This window comes from Chrysoperla carnea, chromosome X, assembly GCF_905475395.1.
Source record: "Chrysoperla carnea chromosome X, inChrCarn1.1, whole genome shotgun sequence".
Lineage (NCBI taxonomy): Eukaryota > Metazoa > Arthropoda > Insecta > Neuroptera > Chrysopidae > Chrysoperla > Chrysoperla carnea.
The window spans coordinates 33,648,030-33,671,109 of NC_058342.1; the positions used below are offsets into that span (position 1 = coordinate 33,648,030).

General features: G+C 32.1%; 1 protein-coding gene across 1 annotated transcript in view; it reads left to right on the forward strand.

Annotated features, from left to right (window-relative positions):
- The window catches only part of LOC123302723 (kinesin-like protein KIF21A), a 29,242-nt gene extending 6,937 nt beyond the window's left edge, over positions 1-22,305 (forward strand). The window contains exons 2-9 of the mRNA XM_044885786.1: positions 9,121-9,213; positions 10,349-10,634; positions 11,343-12,185; positions 12,262-12,933; positions 13,703-14,180; positions 14,409-14,497; positions 15,929-16,153; positions 18,392-22,305. Of these exons, the coding sequence (XP_044741721.1) occupies positions 9,179-9,213; positions 10,349-10,634; positions 11,343-12,185; positions 12,262-12,933; positions 13,703-14,180; positions 14,409-14,497; positions 15,929-16,153; positions 18,392-18,874 (3,111 nt within the window). The 5' untranslated portion in view covers positions 9,121-9,178 and the 3' untranslated portion in view covers positions 18,875-22,305. The remainder of the gene's footprint in view (positions 1-9,120; positions 9,214-10,348; positions 10,635-11,342; positions 12,186-12,261; positions 12,934-13,702; positions 14,181-14,408; positions 14,498-15,928; positions 16,154-18,391) is intronic.
- Positions 22,306-23,080: the final 775 nt, after the last annotated feature.

Genomic DNA, 23,080 nt, shown 5'->3' on the forward strand with positions numbered 1-23,080 from the left:
CTGTAATTTTATGTTGAAAAAACCCCTCTTAAAAAATCGAAAAACTCGTGAAAATTTCAGTTAAGGTAAATTTGATAAAAAAAAATAGGGTTCAATTAGCGAGAGGCGAGCAGTGTCTGAGAAAAACGATATATCAAATCGATTTTTGATGTTATCTCGAAAATTATTCGTTTAATGGTTAAATGAACCCGATTTTTGAATTTTTTGGGTCAAAATTACCCTATGTACTGAGTTTTATCCAAATACAAGACGAAAAATTTGTTTCGATTTTTTGCAATTTTCTTAAGGGGTACCCCTTAGTAAAAATCGAAAAAATCGTGAAAAATTGTTCGGTTCAGAATTTGATAAAACTCAGTTTATAAGGTAAATTTGACCCAAAAAATTCAAAAATCGTGTTCATTTTACGATTGGACTAATAATTTTTGAGAAAAATGACATTTTGGATCAATTTCTGGCGATATCTCGAAAATTAACCGTCCAATCGTTAAATGAACCCGATTTTTGAATTTTTTGGGTCAAAATTACCTTATGTACTGAGTTTTGTCGAAATACAAGCCGAAAAATTTGTTTCGATTTTTTGCAATTTTCTTAAGGGGTACCCCTTCGTAAAAATCGAAAAAATCGTGAAAAATTGTTTGTTTCAGAATTTGATAAAACTCAGTTTATAAGGTAAATTTGACCCAAAAAATTCAAAAATCGTGTTCATTTTACGATTGGACTAATATTTTTTGAGAAAAATGACATCTTGGATCGATTTCTGGCGTTATCTCGAAAATTTGACCCAAAAAATTCAAGAGTCGTTTTTGGGTCTTTTCCACTTTTTTGAACAAGGTAGTAAATTTTTTGAAAATTATAAAATTAAGCAAAAATAATGATTATGTAAAATCTTACATCAAATCACAGTTATTACCAATTTCATAGAAATGAAATCTGTCATTTTACAAATCGTTAATAACATATCTTTATTAATAATTTCATAATAATTATTGTGCTTGCGCATGACAATCAAACATAAAATTTATAATTATTACCTTTTTGCGTTTTAAATTGATTGTTATATTATTTATTTATTAAAATATAATAATTATTTAAAAAAAATCATTTTTTAATCTGTGACTTAAGAGATTTAAGTACATATGACTTTAAAAAGTCAACACCTGCGTAATCACAATGGTTTTGGATTGTTTGTGCTGTAGCAGCCCAGCCAGCGTGTGTAGGTTGGCCAGTAAGATGTTAATAATACCTCTAAATGTGCCCATTTGGGCGTAAATAATTATTTTGAGAAAGTATCATTTTATTTTATATTTTGTGCTGATTTTAATTATTTTTTCATTTTGTTTAAAGCCATTGTTTGTAAATGCTCTCTTTTATTTGTGATGTTTACATATTTAGATCAGTTAAAGAGATATGGAAGGATTGAATAATACTAAGGATTTCAATAAAACTTTTTTTGATTAACAAAGTTTACAAAAATCACAAAAAAGTCCTAGGTCATCGGGCTTTTTATTACTTTTTTTATCGTTCAAAGTTGGCTGAAAAAATGATGAATCATATAGGTTATGCTTTTCAATTGGATATTTCTATATCAAAAAATCTAGAGAGTGTGATAAAAAACTATCTAAAATATTTAAACAATCTTGTAGTTTATAAAAATTACCATCAAAATATAAGGTTGTCAATGATATCAAAACAAAGGAATGATATCAAATCAAATCATGTCAAAGATAGCACAGGACTGCCGTACGTCCTTAAATGAGCTGGCTGAACACATGAATGTAAACCTGGTATGGGTACCGGGACACAGAGACATTCCAGGAAATTGCGAAGCCGACGAGCTTGTCAAAAATGAAACAATGCTGCCGGACATAAGCGTCAATAAATATCCGGGAGTTCCATTTGCGAACTGCAAGTTGCTCCTCAAAGAGGATATGTTAAAAAGAACCAATCTTAGATGGAAGGAGGAACGTACTTGTGGTACTACAAGACAGATATGGTCTGAGTACAATCGCAGGCGTTTAGAAGATCTTATATCACTTCCAAAAGCCTCTGTTCGCAAAGTTGTTGCGGATATTACAGGACACTGGTTGGGCGGCAGGCATGCTGTACGCCTGGGCCTGGCAGTGTATCACGACTACTGCAGGAGCTGGGAGGAGAAAATGTTTCATCTTCTCTGTCACTGCTCAGCTCTTGTCATGACGAGATGGACTTACTTGAGCCAACCTCTCTTTGTCGACCTCTCCGACCTGGAGTCCGTCGACGTCAAAGCTCTCCTGCTGTTCTTAAACAGCTCCAAATGTCGGTATCACAACGGACAATCTTTTTCGGTATCACAACGGATCCTATGGTCTAAGTGTGTCCCACCCCAGGACAGCCATTCTAACCCTACTGTAGGGAAACAATCACCTTAAAATGAACTGATTGATAAACACTGGTTAAAAATAAACACGTGTTAAACATAAAAAAGTTAAGTATAAAATGAAACCTCTAAACAAGTAGCTGTGTTCTATCAATATAATAAAAATACGGTAATGTTTAGACTTTAGATGAAATAAAAAATAAAAAATTAATTATGCAAATCTTGAATACTTATTATTTTTTATTTTTAAAACAAATTGTTGTAATTCATAATTCATGGTAAATACTTAGTTATAGAAGTTATGTTGTTGCTTCAAACTTGTATAGTTTTTATGGGTTTTCCAATAAGAGTGATATTTTTTTTAAAATTTGAACACAAAACAACAATTCCACGATAATAGGGAATATTCATGTATTTTTTTAATATTTTTAATGCATTGTTTACACCGTTATAACATAGTAAAAAATATAAATACAGTTTAAAAATATTGTAATTAAGTGTAAAAAAATATTTAAAATACAAAATAATTTTGAGATGTTTAAACGCAGTCTTTTGGTGCTCTCTGTTGATGACGTATTTAAATGTGAGCTGTCAATTGGTGACAGTTCAATGTATAATTTACACTTTAAAAAAATGAATTTACAACACAGAATTTACACACGTTATTATTAAGTTTTCTAATAAAAAGCCGTATAATAATATAACTCAATGTAATACCATACAAAATATAAGTAATTATTACCATACAGTATGTCAACAAGTCTGACAAGCCACATACTATGACGTCACGTTCGTTTTAAAATTTGAATTTCTCTCACTGAATTTGTACTTTTATTAATTAATTTTAAGTAATTAAAATCATATTAATTACTTAAATAATGGTTTATTTCAAATGTCCAGCCAATAAAGTTACGAAAAAAAATATTTGAAACAAATTATTAAATTTCATGAATATTTCCTATTGTGCTTTATTTTGAAGCTTAAGGATGTATGAGCATTACAATAACGGTGGAATTGTTTTATTTTATTCAACTTTTAAGTATCAATCTTAATGGTAAACCCTACAGTTTGTAAAGTTAGGTACATTAAATATTACATCATTACACAAAATTAAAATATACTTGAAATTTGAAACAGGTTTCATTATTTTATTTGAAATAATTAATTTTTTAAAATAATTATAAGACATCAATTCAATTCAATTACAAAATAGTTTTATTTTTAAACATTCTATCATAAGTATGCGTATAACCTTACTCTCTACTGAGCCAGGTTCAGTAGTTCTTTTATGTTCTTTTTTGAACTTTATACCCCAGAACGTGACTTCCTCTTGCATACAGTGTCAGTCACATTTGCATTTTGTTAAATAAATCATATATCCTAAAATTTTTTGAGGAAAAATTCTTAATACCAACTGATATGAGGTTGTGTCAACCTCATCGCGAGATCGTATATAGCGAATGGTGCCACGAATATGATAAAACTACCGTACGGGGTTGAATGGTGAAGTTGACACAAACGCATGAGTTGTTTGTAGTTATGAAAGTAATATACTGTGTAACAAATTTCAAATATTATTGTTTTGAAAATTAATAATTACAACAAAATAATGATATGATTGTCACAACAACACGAGCAGGTAAAAATAATAAAAGGTTTATACTTGCTAAAAGGTTTATTTAAAAAAAGAAGACTTCTTCAAGTCGGATTGATTTTAGTATCCTAAATTTACAGCTGAATCAACTGTGCTATCGATGCTTGTTACATAAATACCAAAAAAAATATAGTAAATGTTATAAAAATGATCAATATGTTTATTTCAAACTTTTTGTTAACTGGTAACAACAATCTTCATGAAGTTGACTCAATCACATATGGACTAGACATGATAGATATGCGATCATAATAACCAAATCCTCTATTTAAAGCAAACGCAAAGAAATTTTCATTTAATTGACGATCGCTTTATTTACACGATTATTTATTCCATCTAAGTACAATTTTATTTTCCATCAATAAAATGCACGACTTTAAACTTAAAATCAATCTCTTTCATAGAAGTCATGATTTTGTTTATTTAACTTCAGTGATTTTGTATCAATGAATTCATATTTTAAATTCAATTTTATTTGTAAATACAAATATTTAACTGTACTTGTTCTTATCGTTAGGAAATTGTTTGAAAGTATATTTACTTTATGAAACGGCCAATTTCGGGGTGAGGTTGTCATTATTTTAATTTTTTTGTCTCAGTGTATAACTACGACATCCTTACGAATCAAAATTCAATTTTCTTTAATATGGTATGCTTACAAAAATTTATGTAAATATTATTTAACTAATTAAAGTGCGTTTTTAAATTTTCCAATGGAAAATCAATTAGGTGGAGAGGAATCAAAAATTTTTCATTAAAAATTTAGTATTATTCAAGAAAAAAACAAGTTAATTTGTTAATTGTTTCATAATCACATATTTGGATATGCTCAATACCCCACTTAAATGCCCCACTATTCTCCAGCACGGCCGCGGCACTTGAATTGATGCAATAGAACATTGGCATTTTATGCAAAGTAAACAATTATATATTTTATTTACAGAGTGTCAATTAATATATGGCCATAGATTAATTATTCATGTTGACGTTAGACAAAAAATCGGCGTTTTTTTTATTGTTTTGACCCGTACGTGATTTTTGGTGCAGGCCCCATGAAACGACCACCCTGTAACCAGAATTAATGCACATAATTCCACTTTCTTTCTAATTATTCACTATTTCTTTTTTTAAGGATGTAGTAGCACCAAGGCAATTTTAAATCAAAAGCTTGATTTTTCTACCATGTCTATGAAAAATATCAAGGTATATTAAATTTAGTCTCAGTTTGTAACGCTTAAATATATTGATGCTATGAACAAAATTTTGGTATGTGTTCATAAAATCACCTAAATAGTCCATTTCCGGTTGTCTGTCATGGCCTTGATGTTCGTACTACCTTAAGTCCTCGTAAATTTATCAATTTGTTTTTTGTGGAGGTCCTTAGGCTCTCTAAATGATCATCCACCTACTAATATTCAATTTGACTGTACAGTGAACCCGCGGTAATCCGACAAACGTTTTGCAAAGTGGTGTCGAATTATCGAATTTGTCGGACTATCGAGTACTGCTACAAGCCCCTTGTAGTCCGGAACTTTTTGAAAAAGAATACCTTGTAATCCGACAAATTACATATCGAAGTGAAAAGATTTCAATCATTTTCTAATTTCATTCACGAAGAATTCCGGTATTTATAATAAATCTGCTTTGTTATTACCGTTATAGTTATGTCGGATTACAAGGGATGCCGGATTATGAAGGGGCCGGATTACCGCGGGTCTACTGTATTTTGATTCGGTTTCTCTAGCCCGAAATTAACATGATGTAAATTTGATTGTTGTGTGAATTTGAAATCGGACGTAGGATGCCCCCCTCAAACACTGTTCAGTGCTCGCTCACAGATACAAATCATATTTCTGTTCAACCACGCAAATTACAATTACTTCATAATTTACTTAAATTATATTTGTATCAGTAATAGCTAGAGAGCTGAGTGGCTTTTTTGAGTACATATTGGAGGCACATTGAAAATATTAAAGTTGATAACTTGCGAATGTGTAGATGGTGAAATCGACAACCTGGCTGGGAGGTTGGAGGCGTAAGTCACCTATAAAATTTTTAATTTCAATCATACAAAATATCATATTGCAAATAAAAATTGGATAGGTCACTAACGTCCTCCCAACCTCTCAGCCAGGTTGTCGATTTCACCATCGCAAGTTATCAACTTTAATATTTTCAATGTGCCTCAAATATGTACTCAAAAAAAGCCACTCAGCTCTTAGACTATAAAATAATATTGATTCAGTATCTGTATCAGTATCAGTGAATGTGGATTAATTAGATTGTAATTCTATTCATAAAAATTATTTTACTTTTTTAATATATGCATATTTTTCTAGCTATTGTAGACTTTCACTAAATCTATTTATTCATTTATTCACATTCAAAATTTTGAAGAAATTGTCAAAACAGAAATTCTTAAATTAAGATTTTTTTCCAGTGTATTAGGTTAGGTTAGATTATATTGGCTGTCCACGAAGGACACACTTAGGCTATAGAAAACCTTTGTGATACCATATATGTGTTTTACCACCTTTTTCGCTGATAATTTCATTTATCAACTCCTCAATTTCAGAGGCTGAGTGCACCTCCTTCATGCATAAACCATGCACTATACCAGCCCATCACAACTATTAATTAAATTAATTTTGTTGCGACGGCGGGATTCGAACCCACTACCCTAAGCATACCGCGGACGAAATTGGTTACGCCAGTGACAGTGTATTAAAAAAAACCATTTTTCCTTGCATTTTAATATTTTTAATTAACACGAAAGGTAAAACGACTCCTTTAAATGAATTCCCACGCTTATAAAGTAGATTTTTTCGGACCTTTTACGAAAGCTTTTCAAGCATGTCGTATGACAGTGTCTTATATACACCTGACATTATTTCAAGCATTCTTATTTAACAACTAAACAATGATCTCCTAATGTACAAAGAATTATAAGGAAGTTAAAAATCATTCGATTGCAACGAACAATGTTGTAGCAATGTACCCGATGTTCTAAATATTTAATATTATTGCACGAAACATTATTTCAGCTTGTTTTTTCTTTGCATCATCGGTGTACTAAAATTTGGTGTAATTAAAAAAAGATAGCATTATTGCAAGTGCTATAAGACTGTTCTTTTTTACTTACACCGAATTAAAAAGTGTGTGTAAACTGAGTACAAAAAGAACATGCCTTTTATTGTTACATTTTTATGTAGACTTCCATTTCATTCAACTACAGGCCATGCCATAATCATTGAGGTGTGCATACAACTTTGATGAGGGGGCGATTGGGGGAGGGGGTATACAAAAAACTATTACCATTTTTTAATGTAATTATTATTATCTACAAATTATTTACATTTTTTTTGCATAATATTGTTAGGTCCGTGAAGCTAGCACCTTCTTAAGGTGATTGTAAACCTACAATCTTGTAAAAAAGTTTTGATTTATTGCACGGTACATACATATTAATCAAATACATGCTTTGTACTCAAATAATGTGATTTTTTTAGCTTTATAATACCACGCAACTACAAAAATATATAATATATTGTATGCAAGTGATGCTTATAAATTTGATAATATATATATCGCTCTCCAATCATCAATAAACTGACTATAGTCGTCTCTGTTCATAAAATGATGGATCTTCGATGATCTCATTAAAATTTTGTTTTTATATCATCGACAACCTTATATTTTGATGGTATTTTTATAAACTACAAGATTGTCTAAATATTTTAGATAGTTTTTCATCACACTCTCTAGATTTTTTGATATAGAAATATCCAATTAAAAAGGATAACCTATATGATTCATCATTTTTTCAGCCAGCTTTGAACGATAAAAAAAGTAATAAAAAGCCCGATGACTTAGGAATTTTTTGTGGTTTTTGTAAACTTTGTTAATCAAAAAATGTATTAAAAAAGTTTTATTGAAATCCCTAGTATTATCCAATTCTTGCATATCCCCTTAACTCGTTTGAATATTTATTTTTTATGATGCACAAAAATTTCTGAATTTATTTCAATTTAAACTAATTTAAGGGGACACAAATTTCTACAACTGTACACTTCTTTTGTTTAAAACAAATTTTAAATTAGATTACAATCAAATTTTCCACCAAACTTTTCGAATCCATTATTTGTAAACATGTCAAGAAAAATAATCCAATTTTTCCTTGAAAATGCTATAATACAAATAAACCCACTCCATTAAAACGATGCATAAAGTAATTAAATTATTTTCTATCTATATATGGAAGTTGTTTGGAAGATTTATAATTATATATTTATATTTTTTTCTTTTTCTGCAATTAAATAATAATTCTATGTCAATAATATAAATAATTATAGTAATTAAAACTCTGTTATCATTTTTTTGTCGTCTTTAATAGAAGTATAAAAAAATCACACTGTCTAGTCAGTTAGGCAATCAATATACACACATGTTATGTATATTGCATAAAAGTATTATATTAAAATGTCAAATTTTATAATTTATTGAAATTTGGCAATTATTGCAATTATGTTGAAGGCGGATTTAATAGAGAAATTCCCTCATCAGCGACCAGAAAAAACACTTGGGGGAAATTTTCGCCCGAAAATAATTATATTTTCAATTTTCGTATAAAAAAGGGAATTTTTTGGCCAAAAATGGCACGAATCTCGTTCGACAATGTGATATTGTTGTATTCAGACTCCCACAAAGTGATCAGCGAGCAGAACTCCTTCTAGAAACAATTCCTAATATTCCTTTTGTATACTTTTTATTGTTGGGGTAGTTTGGGGGGATTGAAACTCCCCTAACTTTCAAATGTAGAGGAGTTTTTTGCAAAGGGAATTGTTCGACAAGTTTTCAATATTTTCTGGTTTATTAATTCGACTATAAACTTTCCCAAATTTTGAGTTGGTAACCTTTTTTGTGTCAGGGTTAGGATTCTTTTAAAAATAACGTTTTTGTTTCGTTTGTGAATTGTTATTTCTTTTTAAAGAATACTTTTTTGTGAGTATATTATTTTTTTTATACCACGGTCCACGGTCCAATGAATATTCATAAATGTGAAAAAATAAATAAATAAGTAAATATTCAAACGTATTCTCTCTTTTTCTAGCTGCTTTGTTTTATGGGACGACGGAGTACAATAATCTCTCATCAACAGAAACATCATAATGGGCGATGATATATGCGTTCAAGTAGCGGTTCGGTAAGTTTTCTGTATTATTTTTAACTAAATAGTTCATTCCTTTTTACTTTGTTATCTTCTATTTCTACCGTCAGTGGCACTCATGTAGTCTAAGTTGTTGTTAGGATTCAGTGAACCCGTACGACCTCAAAAAATCGTTTTGGGGGAGATTAAGAAGTTGTTTATCTCAAAAAATAATCACCTAATCGTGAAATAAACTATATTTTTGAATTTTTTGGGTCAAATTTACCTTATAAACTGATTTTTGTCAAATTCCGAAACATAAGATTTTTCACGATTTTTTCGATTTTTACTAAGGGGTACCCCTTAAAAAAATTGCAAAAAATCGAAATAAATTTTTCGACTTGTATTTTGATAAAACTCAGTTTATAAGGTAATTTTGAGCCAAAAAATTCAAAAATCGGGTTCATTTAACGATTGGGCGGCAAATTTTCGAGATATCGCCAGAAATCGAACCAAAATGTCGTTTTTCTCAAAAATTATTAGCCCAATCGTAAAATGAACACGATTTTTGAATTTTTTGGGTCAAATTTACCTTATAAACTGAGTTTTATCAAATTCCGAAACATAAGATTTTTCGCGATTTTTTCGATTTTTACTAAGGGGTACCCCTTAAAAAAATTGCAAAAAATCGAAACAAATTTTTCGTCTTATATTTCGATAAAACTCAGTTTATAAGGTAATTTTGACCCAAAAAATTCAAAAATCGGGTTCATTTAACGATTGGACGGTTAATTTTCGAGATTTCGCCAGAAATTGATCCAAAATGTCGTTTTTTTCAAAAATTATTAGCCCAATCGTAAAATGAACACGATTTTTGAATTTTTTGGGTCAAATTTACCTTATAAACTGAGTTTTATCAAATTCCAAAACATTAGATTTTTTACGATTTTTTCGATTTTTACTAAGGGGTACCCCTTAAAAAAATTGCAAAAATCGAAACAAATTTTTCGTCTTGTATTTCGATAAAACTCAATACATAATGTAGTTTTGACCCGAATAATTCAAAAATCGGGTTCATTTAACGATTGAATGATTAGTCTTCGAGATAACATCAGAAATCGATCCGAAATATCGTTTTCTTTACAAACTACACTCCAAAAACATTTTTACATATGAAAAAATTTATTTTCAGAGTCCGACCGCAAATACCGCGTGAAATAATTGACATGTGCCGAATATGTACAAGAGTAACACCTGGCGAACCGCAAATAACGATTGGTACGGATAAATCGTTCACTTATGATTATGTGTTCGACACGGCGGAACAACAAGAGTATATATACGATACATGTGTTTCGAAATTGGTCGAAGGTGCCCTAGAAGGTTACAATGCAACGGTTCTGGCATATGGACAAACCGGATCGGGTAAAACGTACACAATGGGAACGGGATTTGATGTTGAGTTACCTATGGACCAGGTAAAGTATAGTAAATCTTCGTTCTTGGAAAATTGTTTGCCCATTCTTGCTGGAGTCACCCAATTTTCCATTTACCAGAGGCATAAATAATTAACTTTAAGCCTACTCTGCACAAAATCCCAGTAATTAAGGTGGATTTGTCGTAGCAAAGAGTGGCTACGATTCGATAAATTAAGGAGCATTTTTCTATAGCAATCACAGGCTCAGGCGAGTGGGTCGTTTGAGACTATCCGGCCCATTTGAGCGAGTCCGTTGCCTTTTACCTCACTGATCCGGAACCCAAATCAACCTGGCTGTTTTATTCACTTCCAGACGGTTAAGTTTCTTAAAGCATTCATAAATAATCCTCGATTAGATTCTTAAAGTCTCAATGTAGGCCAGTCTCACGGGAGTAAAAATCAAACTCGTTTCGACAAGAATTGCAAACAAGTCAAAAATAGGGTTCATTTAACGATTGGACCCTTTATTTTCAAGGTAACCTCAAAATCGTTCCAAAATATCGTTTTTCTCATAAACTACGCCTCCAATCTGTCGTTTGACTGAGTCGTTTTCAAATTCCGAAACAAAATACCTGGCAATCACAAGAAATTTTTTTTAAATATTGTACAGAACATGTCATAAAATAGGATAGGGGAAATGAAAAGAGGGGTGAAATTGAAGTTATGTAACTATTAGAAAAAGAAAAGTAATCGATGAATTTTGATACAGGTTGGAATTATTCCACGAGCAATTCAACACATATTCAATGGAATCGAAGAGCGTATACAGAGGGCAGCAGATAATGGTGAAAGTGTTCCACAATTTAAATTAGTTGCTCAATTTATGGAAATCTATAACGAAGAAATCATTGATTTATTTGATCCAACAAAAGATTACGAATCGAAAAAAGCCATGAAAATTCACGAAGATACGCACGGTGACATACATGTGGTTGGAGTCAAACAAAAACCGGTTCTATGCGTAGACGATGCCTTACAATGTCTGCGAATTGGTGCTCTTTCACGGCGCACAGCTAGTACGCAAATGAATTCACAATCAAGTCGATCGCACGCTATTTTTAGTTTATTAATCAAACAACAGCGTATCATACGCAGCGAAGAAAATAATTGTATTGAATCGGAGTTCGAAACGTTAACATCGAAATTTCATTTTGTTGATTTGGCCGGTTCGGAGCGTATGAAACGTACGGGCGCAACGGGGGAGCGTGCCAAGGAGGGTATATCAATTAATTGTGGCCTTTTAGCTTTAGGTAATGTGATTTCAGCATTAGGGACGAAGGGAAAACAGCGACAACATATTCCATATCGGGATTCGAAATTAACGAGGATGTTACAGGATAGTTTAGGGGGGAATAGTCAAACATTAATGATTGCATGTATTTCGCCAAGTGATCGTGATTTTATGGAAACATTAAACACGCTAAAATATGCTAATCGTGCTAAGAATATCAAGAATAAGGTGATTTTGAATCAAGATAAAAGTTCTAGAACAATTGCGATGTTACGTCAAGAAATTGCGCTGTTACAAATTGAATTGCTGGAGTATAAACAGGTTAGTACTTTGGAGGGCCTGTGGGGGAGATGTGTGCAGTGTTTATTTATGTAATACGTTTGTTTTTTGTATTTAGGGTAAACGTTTTCTGGGATCTGATGGTCAAGAAGAGATCAACGATGTTTTCCAAGCCAATAAAATGATGGAATCGGAATTAAATCATATGCGCAATCGCATAAAAGCAATGCAAGAAACAATAAATGTAATAACTGTAAAAAATTCCGATTTATTAGCAAATCGTGCAAAGAGTGCTTGGATAACCTCGAACACAGAAAATTCTGATAACATAACCGACATCATTCAGAATTATATTAAGGAAATCGAAGAATTACGTGTGAAATTAATGGAATCGGAATTTACGTGCCAAAATTTACGTAAACAAATTGCCAAATTACAAGCAAATATAAGTGTACATAGTAACAATAGTTTTCTGGATGATTCCACATCCATTCTAGATATTGCCAAATATGATCTGCAAAAACAGAAAATGAATATATTAAGTCGGTCTTCCACACGGGAAATGCAAAGTGAATTAGGGGATCATGAGGATGAAGATAAGGATGTGAATGATGTGTCCGATTCGGAAACGGAATCCGACGAGAAGTCTGAAGATCGTTTAGGTACTGAATTAGCTGAACTATCCGCTGATATTGATATGAAACAAAAATTGATTGAAGAATTGGAATTATCGCAGAAACGAATCCAAACATTAAAGAAAAATTATGAAAATCAATTACTTCAACTTCAGGTATGTAAAAATCTATGTTTCGAAATATTCTGACATAAATTATAACGCCATTTTCGATAACGTGGATCCGTAGGGACTAGCAACCCGAACCTAATGATCTTAAGTGGCCGATTTGATGGAGATGACGTCCATATTCGACGCTGTTGTTTTTTTAGTCTTCGTAAATCAACTTGGGGCCCTTCCCCTCGTGTAGCACTCATTTCGGCATCCTTAAATTTTGTTAGCCTAAGCCCAAGCCCACTCTTCTCTAAAATATCTAGGAATATGTTTGACGGGGAATTATTATGGAAATTTGGATCGATTTCAGGCAGTTTCTATGCCACTTGGGCCAAGCTAGCAGCTCAAACCTAATCATCAAAACAAATTAAGTCGCAGTCGAATCGAGTCGGGATTTTCTATGAAAATATTCCTGGAACGGTCCAATTAACTAAACTTTCGTGATATTTGGGTCCATATTTCTCTAGAAAATACACAAACTGAAACAAAATGTTGTTTTTGACCCAAAATTCTACCTGTCAGGTTAGAATAGAGTGGCTATCCTGGGGGAGGGACACACTAAGACTAAAAAGTCCGTTGTGATACCGAAAAAGGATTGGCTACTACTCCATTAACCTCCTGGCCTGGTTTAAGAACAACGGGAGTGCTTTAACGATAACAGGTCAAGTAACTTAAGATCAGAGAGGTCGCTAAAGAATGGCTGAAAGACCATCAAACATACTTTCTTTTCTAAATACTTTTAACATTTTGACGAATAATTTTGTATATTTAGGTGCGAATTAACGACACGCAAGCGGAAAGAGATCGTGTACTCAACAATCTACATAACCAAACATTAGAACCAGAAAAAGTGCGAACATTAAAAGATAAATACGAAAAGAAAATAATGGATTTACAATCACAGCTTAAACAATTACAAGCGGCGAAAAAAGAGCACAACAAAATGTTACGCGATCAAACACAGTACGAAACACAGTTGAAAACACTGAAAAATGATTTGTACAGCATGAAACGGAACAAAGTGAAATTAATCAATCAAATGAAAGAGGAGAGTGCACGACATAAGGACGCTGAAACACGACGAATGCGTGAAATTGCTCAATTACAAAAAGAATCACGTAAGAATGCGAAAATGTTACGTAGCATGGAAGCGGAAAACAAACAGAAGGAACAAATATTGAAGCGGAAGCAAGAGGAAGTGATTGCGTTGAGACGGTTACAACGCGAGAAAAGTTTAAGTCGAAGTCCAAGTAATTATATTCTTTTATTTTATCTTTCTTCTCTTAAAGCATTTGTTAGTTTTTCATTATTTTTTGGGCCCTTTGAAATAACCTTAAGCTGGGGTCTTAGCTTTTCTGTAAGGTAGCATATTTCTTATTAGAAGAAATTCTGGGTTTAAATGATTGATCCCTTGTTAGTTTAATCTAAGCTTGACCCCGATAAAATATAAAAATTTTCAATTTAAAAATAAATTTTAGGTTCACCAACGAGATTTTCATCGAAAGAAGCCAAACAAAAATGGTCTCGGATGGAGAAGAATATTAATAAAATCGTACTTAGCAAGCAGGTGAGAAAAATTAAATGTCCCATACCAAGTATAAAACTTAACACAAAATCACGATTATTTTTGAATTGTTTTTTTTTATTTCCGAATATTTTCTTTCTCTTTTTATTATTTTTTTGTAAATTGTAGTAAAAAAAAAGGGTAGTGTGCAGTGCTTCTCAAAATTTTTTATTTGTAAATTTTGTAAAATCATTTATTATTTGATTTGGTTGAGGGACACTGATTTACTACAATTTATTTGTACATTTTTTGCTTCGTTTTTCATTTTTATTGCACCCTATGGGTTTTTTGTTTGTTTTTATATAAAAAAAAAGCAATTTTTGCAAACTTTTAGTTTAGATTACACTCTCTCCTCTCTCTCTTGTACGGAGAAGAAAAGATCCTCTCACATTTCAATTGGAAAAGGAATTTTAGTCAAATTGGATGGGTTTTGGATTACGGAAATTATCACACGCACTTTCCTATGCAGGACTTCCACAAATCACCCAATCTTTAATCCCCGGGAACCTTTTTTATCTACTGTTTTAAGTGATTTGGCAGCAGTTAAGGGGCTCATGAATCTTTGGACCCTGAATACTTGCCCACAAAACGTAATGCGAAAAAAGGACCTGTTCTAATCGTTTGGCGTATGTTATAGGGTGATTTTATTTTAAAGAGAAGAAGTCTTGACTCGTACACTTAAACACTTTCTCGCAGGATTGGCGTTTTTATATTCATCGAAATCGATCATTTTTAGTGTTCGATTGTCAAATGGAACTCTACTTTTGTGTGATTTTGATGAAATTAGTTTCGTCGGATAGTTCTTTGAAAGAATGTTCCTAATGTTAATTTTCTCCGTAGGTGAATTGATCTTGTGAATTTCTCGGTTCCACTTTTCTCTTTTTAAAGTCAAAATGTCATGTTTTTATGGTTTTTAAAGCTTTATGCACTTCTATAGCCCCTTCAAACTAAGCTACAGGGTTGAAAAATTGAATATGGCTTGGGTTAATATAAAGGAACTGATTTTGGAGGTGCTAACTTGTCACCCACTTTCTCTCATCATCACAAAATCTCATTTCAATTAAAAGTATTTAATGGGGGGGGGGGCATAACCTTAGTGATGGAGCTGTGTTTCTCATGGTTTTTCCTTAGAGATTCTGACAATTTGACTATAAGCCCTTTTCCATTTGTTTTATGATAAGAGGTCATTTTTATTTGATAACTTTATTTGATAAAGTTTTTTTTTCAATGTACAGCGTGGTTCAGGTAAGAGGTTCCTAAAACACGCCTGTATATAAAAATATACTAGTTTGGTGTCAGATTTATTATCACATAATTCTTACCCGCCCCCTGTATGCAATTTTTCCAAAAAAAAAAAAAATTGAGTCGTGATTTTACGTGACAAAAACAAAAGTTTTTTTTTGAGTATAAAAAAAGATTCCGTTGCAAAATTAGGTGTTAGCGTATCAAGAACGCGATATGAATCGTTTATTGATACGTCGAGAATCGATCAGTCGTAATTTAGAAAGGCTACGACAGCGTAAAGCGGTCGCTCAATCCGCTGGAGAAGATCATACAGACATTGATATTGAGATTGATAACGATATGGAAGAATTGAGTTACATACAGGACAGTATTACTGAGACACAGCATAATATTGTACAGATTGAAGAGTCAAAGGTTAGTCGTATACGTTCACACTTGTCTTCAAGTCATCCATTTGCTTGCTGTTCAGCCTGTCAAGTCACAAACAATTGCTTTGTGTTGCTGCTTTAACTCTTACTAAAAACTTATTTCCAAAAAACACTACACGGATATAAACGGATTATTAAGTTTTGTCCTAACACTTCTCATCGCTTTTATTTCTTACACACATAAAAAAGTTGCCAAATTATTAGGAACACTTCTGGGATAATGGGATCCACAATAGGTCAATGTTGAAGAGAATATTTGAAGCTCTTTAACGCGCTTTGGGAACTTATTGTACATAATTTTGCTACCGAGCTATGGACAATTGAAACTAAAGACTTGGCAATAATAGTCCCACAGAGATTTAAACAGGGAAAATTTGGAATTATCGGGGATTGACCGGGAACTAGCAAGAAAATTTAAAAAATAAAACTATTTGGAAATTATCCAAAAACAAACTAATTAATTTCTAATTTCGTCTTGTATTCAGTTCAAAAGGTAATTTTGACCCTAAAAATTCCAAAATCGGGTTCATTTAACGATTGGACGCCAAATTTTCGAGATATCGCCAGAAATCGAACCAAAATGTCGTTTTTCTCAAAAATTATTAGCCCAATCGTAAAATGAACACGATTTTTGAATTGTTTGGGTCAAATTTACCTTATAAACTGATTTTTATCAAATTCCGAAACATAAGATTTTTCACGATTTTTTCGATTTTTACTAAGGGGTACCCCTTAAGAAAATTGCAAAAAATCGAAACAAATTTTTCGACTTGTATTTTGATAAAACTCAGTTTATAAGGTAATTTTGACCCAAAAAATTCAAAAATCGGGTTCATTTAACGATTGGAAGGCAAATTTTCGAGATATCGCCAGAAATCGAACCAAAATGTCGTTTTTCTCAAAAATTATTAGCCCAATCGTAAAATGAACACGATTTTTGAATTTTTTGGGTCAAATTTACCTTATAAACTGATTTTTATCAAATTCCGAAACATAAGATTTTTCACGATTTTTTCGATTTTTACTAAGGGGTAGGTACCCTTAAGAAAATTGCAAAAAATCGAAACAAATTTTTCGACTTGTATTTTGATAAAACTCAGTTTATAAGGTAATTTTGACCCAAAAAATTCAAAAATCGGGTTCATTTAACGAATGGACGGTTAATTTTCGAATTATCGCCAGAAATTGTTCCAAAATATCGTAAATCAGAAACTACGCCTCCAATCTTATATATACCTTATTAGATGCTTGGTTTTGAAGTTGTCCCCCAAAATTCCGTACGAAAAACGATTTTCTAATCGATTTAAGGTAATTTCTGGCCTACCCCCTCTTCAAAAAAATTTTTTTCTAAATAATTTGGCAACTTATTTACTAACAATTAGTGTAGGATAAAGATGCGCAGTTATTTGTTTACTCTCGTGGTTTACCCTACCGACTGCGCCCTTTATGTTTTTACACTAAACGATTTTGGGTTTTTTTGTTGTTGAATAATAATTGAAATAACAATAGATTTTAAATATAAATAATTTATCAAATTCGGGTTTAACCTAATTTAGTTCTAAATACTGATCGGTTTTAGATTTTTCTAATCAATACAGTTGTGTACTAAAATTAACATTTTAAATTAATATCAATTTTACTGATAAAGCCCGAATTAAGGAGTTCATTTGGCGAGTCCTTCACTAAAAATCATTCATCTTGGAGTAAAAATGAAAGTCCGATTGTCATAAGACAAGATGGACCATCAAATTGATTTCAGCGCCCTAGATCGGCTTCGTTTAATGATTGTACGAATAATATTCGAGATAACTTCAGAAATCAATTCCGTTTAGACCCGGCACAATTCGTCATTGAGCATGCTCCTGTTTAAGACATGTTCCTGAACGTAAAAATGAAGGTTGCCGGTGGGTAACTCGGTAAGATATTGTTTCCATGCGAAAATTAATCATGCTCAATGACAGATTTTGTCGGGTCTAGAAAATTCGGGCTTTTACAGTTGAATTATTTTTATATTAAACACAAGTACTACGTGTGCAATCATTACCACATGAGTCATGCTTTAATCGTTATGTTACCTAAAAAAAGGGACTAAAACTGTCAAGATTATTCTAATTTATGTACTTTACGAAAGTTATTTTTTTGACATCGTAAATTGGAAAAATCTTCCATCAAACTCATTTGTTTTAAAGTAGTATTTATATGTTTCTTATTTTTGTTTAAATAGGAGAATCCGGATATCAGTGATGTACAAGCCGTCGCACAATCCGTAAACTCAATGGCCGAAGCAAAATATTTAATTGATAAATTATTAAACTTAGCCTTATCACAAAGTTATTTAGCATCACAACGTGACTTACTCGTCCAAGAGCGTGAAACCGAATTAGAACAAATCAAACAAGAACATGTAATGGTTAATCAACTTTTGGAATACATGGTACAACGTTCTGATGATATGAAAGTGAGTCTAGTGGCATCTTCGTCCACGACAACCAACGAGGCAGCTAGCTCAAATAGTAGTAGTCGATCGTCTTCCCCATCTAGATTAAGTATTATGGATTTAGATGCTTCCAAAATGTCCACGTCCTTAAATAGTTGTGGCTCGAAAAGTAAAATTCGACGACGTACAGCTGTTTCACGGGAAGTTTTATTAGGCATGAAATCCACATCTGATATACCTCAAATGGAACAATTTTCATTAAATACGTAAAAATGTATATAATTTTTTAAAATTTGGATTCATTTTTGGATATCCAAAAATTCTGGCATTTTTAATTTATCGATTATTTTAAAAAGGACGATGCACAAAATACTTTTTTAATTGTAGTCAAATTTGTTTTGAAAATCTGAAAATGTCTGGCAATATTGAGATTCTAGGAAAAGTTAAGGAAAATCAGAGAAAATGATAAAAAAATAATGACTCATAGAAAACTCTGAGTTTCTAGAATATAAAGACCTGATACTTTATGGCTATCTCAGAATTTCTATAATTCTGCATCATTTTTAACCACAAAATCGCCGTTTTTGAATTCTTTTATTCGACTTTCTAGAATATAATTCTAAAGACCTGATTCTTTACGGCTGTCTCAGACCTTTTATAATTCTACGTCATTTTTAAACACAAAATCAGGTCCAAACAAGGCAATTTGACAACGCCTAATTTGACTCAAAAAAGAGGGAAAAACATGATACATTATTATAATGGAAAATTAAAAATCACCGAATCAAAAATCGGGAATTTTGAAAATTGATTCCTTTGGCCTTAAACTTAACCTTTAAATTAATTCATTTAAAATAAATTTGACTCGAATTTAGAAAAGTACTTTGTCCTTCGTCCTAAAATGCCATATAGAAATTTTGAGGCTACAAAAAAAAACCGTTTTTTAAAGATAGTACAAATTTTTATCTTGTAAATTCCACAAGGTTTTTCCTTGTGGAATATTCCATTCTTTTTTTTTTTAAGTTGTGCAATTTTAAAAATGATTTTAAAATATTTATTAACGGATAATAATTTGATTTTTATAATCACGACAAATGGAGAAAATCGATCGATTTTCGAATTAGATTATGAAAATTATTCATTCTTAAAGGACGTTCAATTATTACGTAAGCCAATTTTTTCTCCTTCATTCATTTTGTACATTGAAAAAAGGGAAGAGATGTGGGCTATGGTGACGTAAGAAGACTTGAATTGCCTAGGGGCCCCAAGATGGGTTAATCTTTCACTACAGTTTGCATACTTTCGTAATAATTGAACGTTTCTTTATCTTAATTTTCTTGCATTTATAAGATTTTAAAATTTGTTTAGTAATGGGCAATTATGAATGATTTTATAATCGCTCTTAGTAACATAAACTTATTTGGTTCTCGCATTCGCTTTTTTTTTTAAAATAACGCCTCTTTTAAATTTAATCGTTACATTTTTAACAGAAAGACATATTGGATAATCAGAAAAATCATTCATGATTACTCATAACTAAATTTTCTTTTGCATTTTATTATTTAAAAAAAAAATTGTTATTTATACAGACTGTCATTAAAAAAGGTTCCAGTGAGAGGGGTATTTCGATAAAACTGGTCGCTCATTCGAAATCGTCGGTTATTTCTAGTAAATCTTGAAATCCCCTCTCATGCCTATTTCACGATCGAAATAGTTGGACCATTTTCAGGACAGCCTGTATTATATTTAAAAAAAAAATACAGTACTGAGAAACACAAATGTTCGCAAAGAAATAAAAATTTGCGCTTAGATTTTAAAACTTTAGTGTGCAATAAATTGTTCTAGAAAGAGATAGTAGGAGTTTTTACAAGGTGTCCTAAAAATTGTTTGTCAAACGATTTTTTTGGAACACTGTTATTAATAAACGGTGCAACACAAATGTAAAATATTTTTTAACCAACCAAAGTATTAAAATATTTTTTAAAAATAATGTTTTTTTTCCCACAATAATTTTTAATCGTATACAAATTTTCATTTTAAATTAAACAAGAAAAAGCCTTAAACGTGTTTATAGATCTGTTCGAGATAATGTTTTCAGAAAGGCTAAAAATTTCGTAGGTGTTAGCCTCGTTCTTAATCGTAAGCCTATTCCACGTTCTTGAAGCGGAGGGATTTGACCCCAATAGAATGCCCAAGGTTGAATTGATTCCAGAAATTGTATAACTGGTTTTAATCGACAGATTTTTTGAAGTAGTGATGTGACGAGGGTGGGTGTAAGGTAGCCCACAACATTAAATTTTAATCTGTCGATTAAAACGGGTTCTACCATTTCTGGAATCAGTTCAAACTTTAGACAAACGCTATATCTTTGGCACTCTATTGGAGTCAAAGGTCAAAGTCCTCCGCTTCGAGAACATGGAATAGGCTTACGGTTAAGGACGAGGCTAACACCTGTGAAATTTTCAGCTTTTCTGAAATGATTCACTTGGCCGCAAACCTATTGGCATGTATTAAAAATCATGATTACTACATTTCGTATAAGGGTTAAATTTTAGGGGCCAATTACTAATGTAGGGAGACTCAGCGCGGAATTTAAACTTGTAAGTTGCAATGACTTGAAACTTGTGTAGTTAACGGAGCTAGAGAGGGGGCAATGGGTTGAACTCGGTTGGATTATTCGACAAAGAACTGTGTGATCAATTGATAATATAAGCGTCGGATTTCAGTGTGTTAAAATCGTTGTAGAACGCTTCTCGAACGCCTAACCCTTCACTCTTCTTTAGAACTGATACGTACCAGGTTATTTCAGTTTAAAGGTTAAATTTCGCGCCCTATTTTCTCCTTTCAAAGAGTTCAAACGATAGTATATGAACGGATCTTGGATACGAATATTTTTCTTTGTTTTGAAAACGCAATAATTTTTGAATAATTATTAAGAGAATTTAAAGACAAATTTTGGCTGTTAATTATTAATAACGTTAACGTTAACGAAACAAAAATATAGTCAAAATCGATTGTAACGCCAGTGAAGGGAGCTATTTCGATTACGCAGCGAAATGGCGACGTCAAGTGCTAAATTGTGCGTGAGATCCTGACCTAATTTGGAGAAATTTACAAGATTTACGATCAAAATAAAAAAAACGATGCCTAATCATGTACTTCGTTCTTATTCCGTGAGTTTAGAGCACCACCACCATCAAATCCGTCTCTGGCGATGTGTGTACTCAATTTCAAAATATTTATAACATAACTCACATTCTAGGAGCTGATTCGGTGACTCTTTGACTAAAAATCACCCTTCCCTGTGTAAAAATGAAAGTCCGATAACCAAGACAAGACTCTTTGGTGCTCCAACTTGTCTCTTGGCTACCGAGACTTCCTTTTTCTTCAGAGAAGGATGATTTTAACAATAGAAGTGTTTAACAAATTCAATAAACGCCCCAAAATGTTTGCCGCGGGATTATATTCCAGTTTTCTCTGTATAAGTTTTCTCACAATTGGTCGTGATAACTGATTCGTTATTAACGTCGATGTGGTAATGTCGTTAAAATCGATTTTGAGTATAATTTTGATGACTTTGTTAAATAATAAAATAAGACTAAGTCTAAGTCTAAAGACTAAGGGTTGTATTTTGATTTAACCAATTGATAACAAGACTAACTAATTACTTAGTAAGCTTTTTTTGAGATGTTGAATTTTTTTTAGAGGTTGTAATTTATTTATTTTGTTTTAATGAAATAATATATATATTAGATAAATTATATCTTTTGTTTTTCATTGGTTTCCCTCAATCTTTTCTTTTTTCCTCTTCATTTGCCCGGGATAAGGCAAAAATCAATTTATATATGTCAAAGTTCGCCATAGCTGACGAGAAGTTTTATGGGTTGAGCTTTAATAGTTGTCCATTTTATCAATTCAGAGTTAGGTATAGGACCTTTATCCCAGTTCAGAGTGTTATTGCCTGCCTGCCTGCCTTGTGGATTAAAATACTTTCGTAAGCATCTAAACTATTGTGATGTCTAACAGATTTAATTAACTTGACAGGTAGAATTTTGCCTTCTGTATTTAGAACATGGTCAGCAACGCAAGATTTATCAACTTTTAGTTAAGACTAAAGCACAAGACTGAAGCACAGTGAAGGACGATCGAAGAATAAGCTCCTTGAGCCACAGCTGCACCCGATGGTTACGACGCCTTTAAGATATATAATAAAGATTGCGTTTGTAAATGTTTAATATACAAGTTATATTTTTTTGTTTACCTATAAATTTCGCGGTTGGACATCACAAATTTTGAAATGTGATGTCACAAAGCTTTTGACCCCCTTGCCCCTTGTCACATTCGAATGATGCCCTCCCCCCCTTCAAGGTGTGACGTAATTTATGGATGACCCCATAATAAGAATCTGATACGATGTCTCTGTCAGTACGATTCGGTTTTAATAGGTCTAAAAATGGTAAAGTACCATTCGACTCA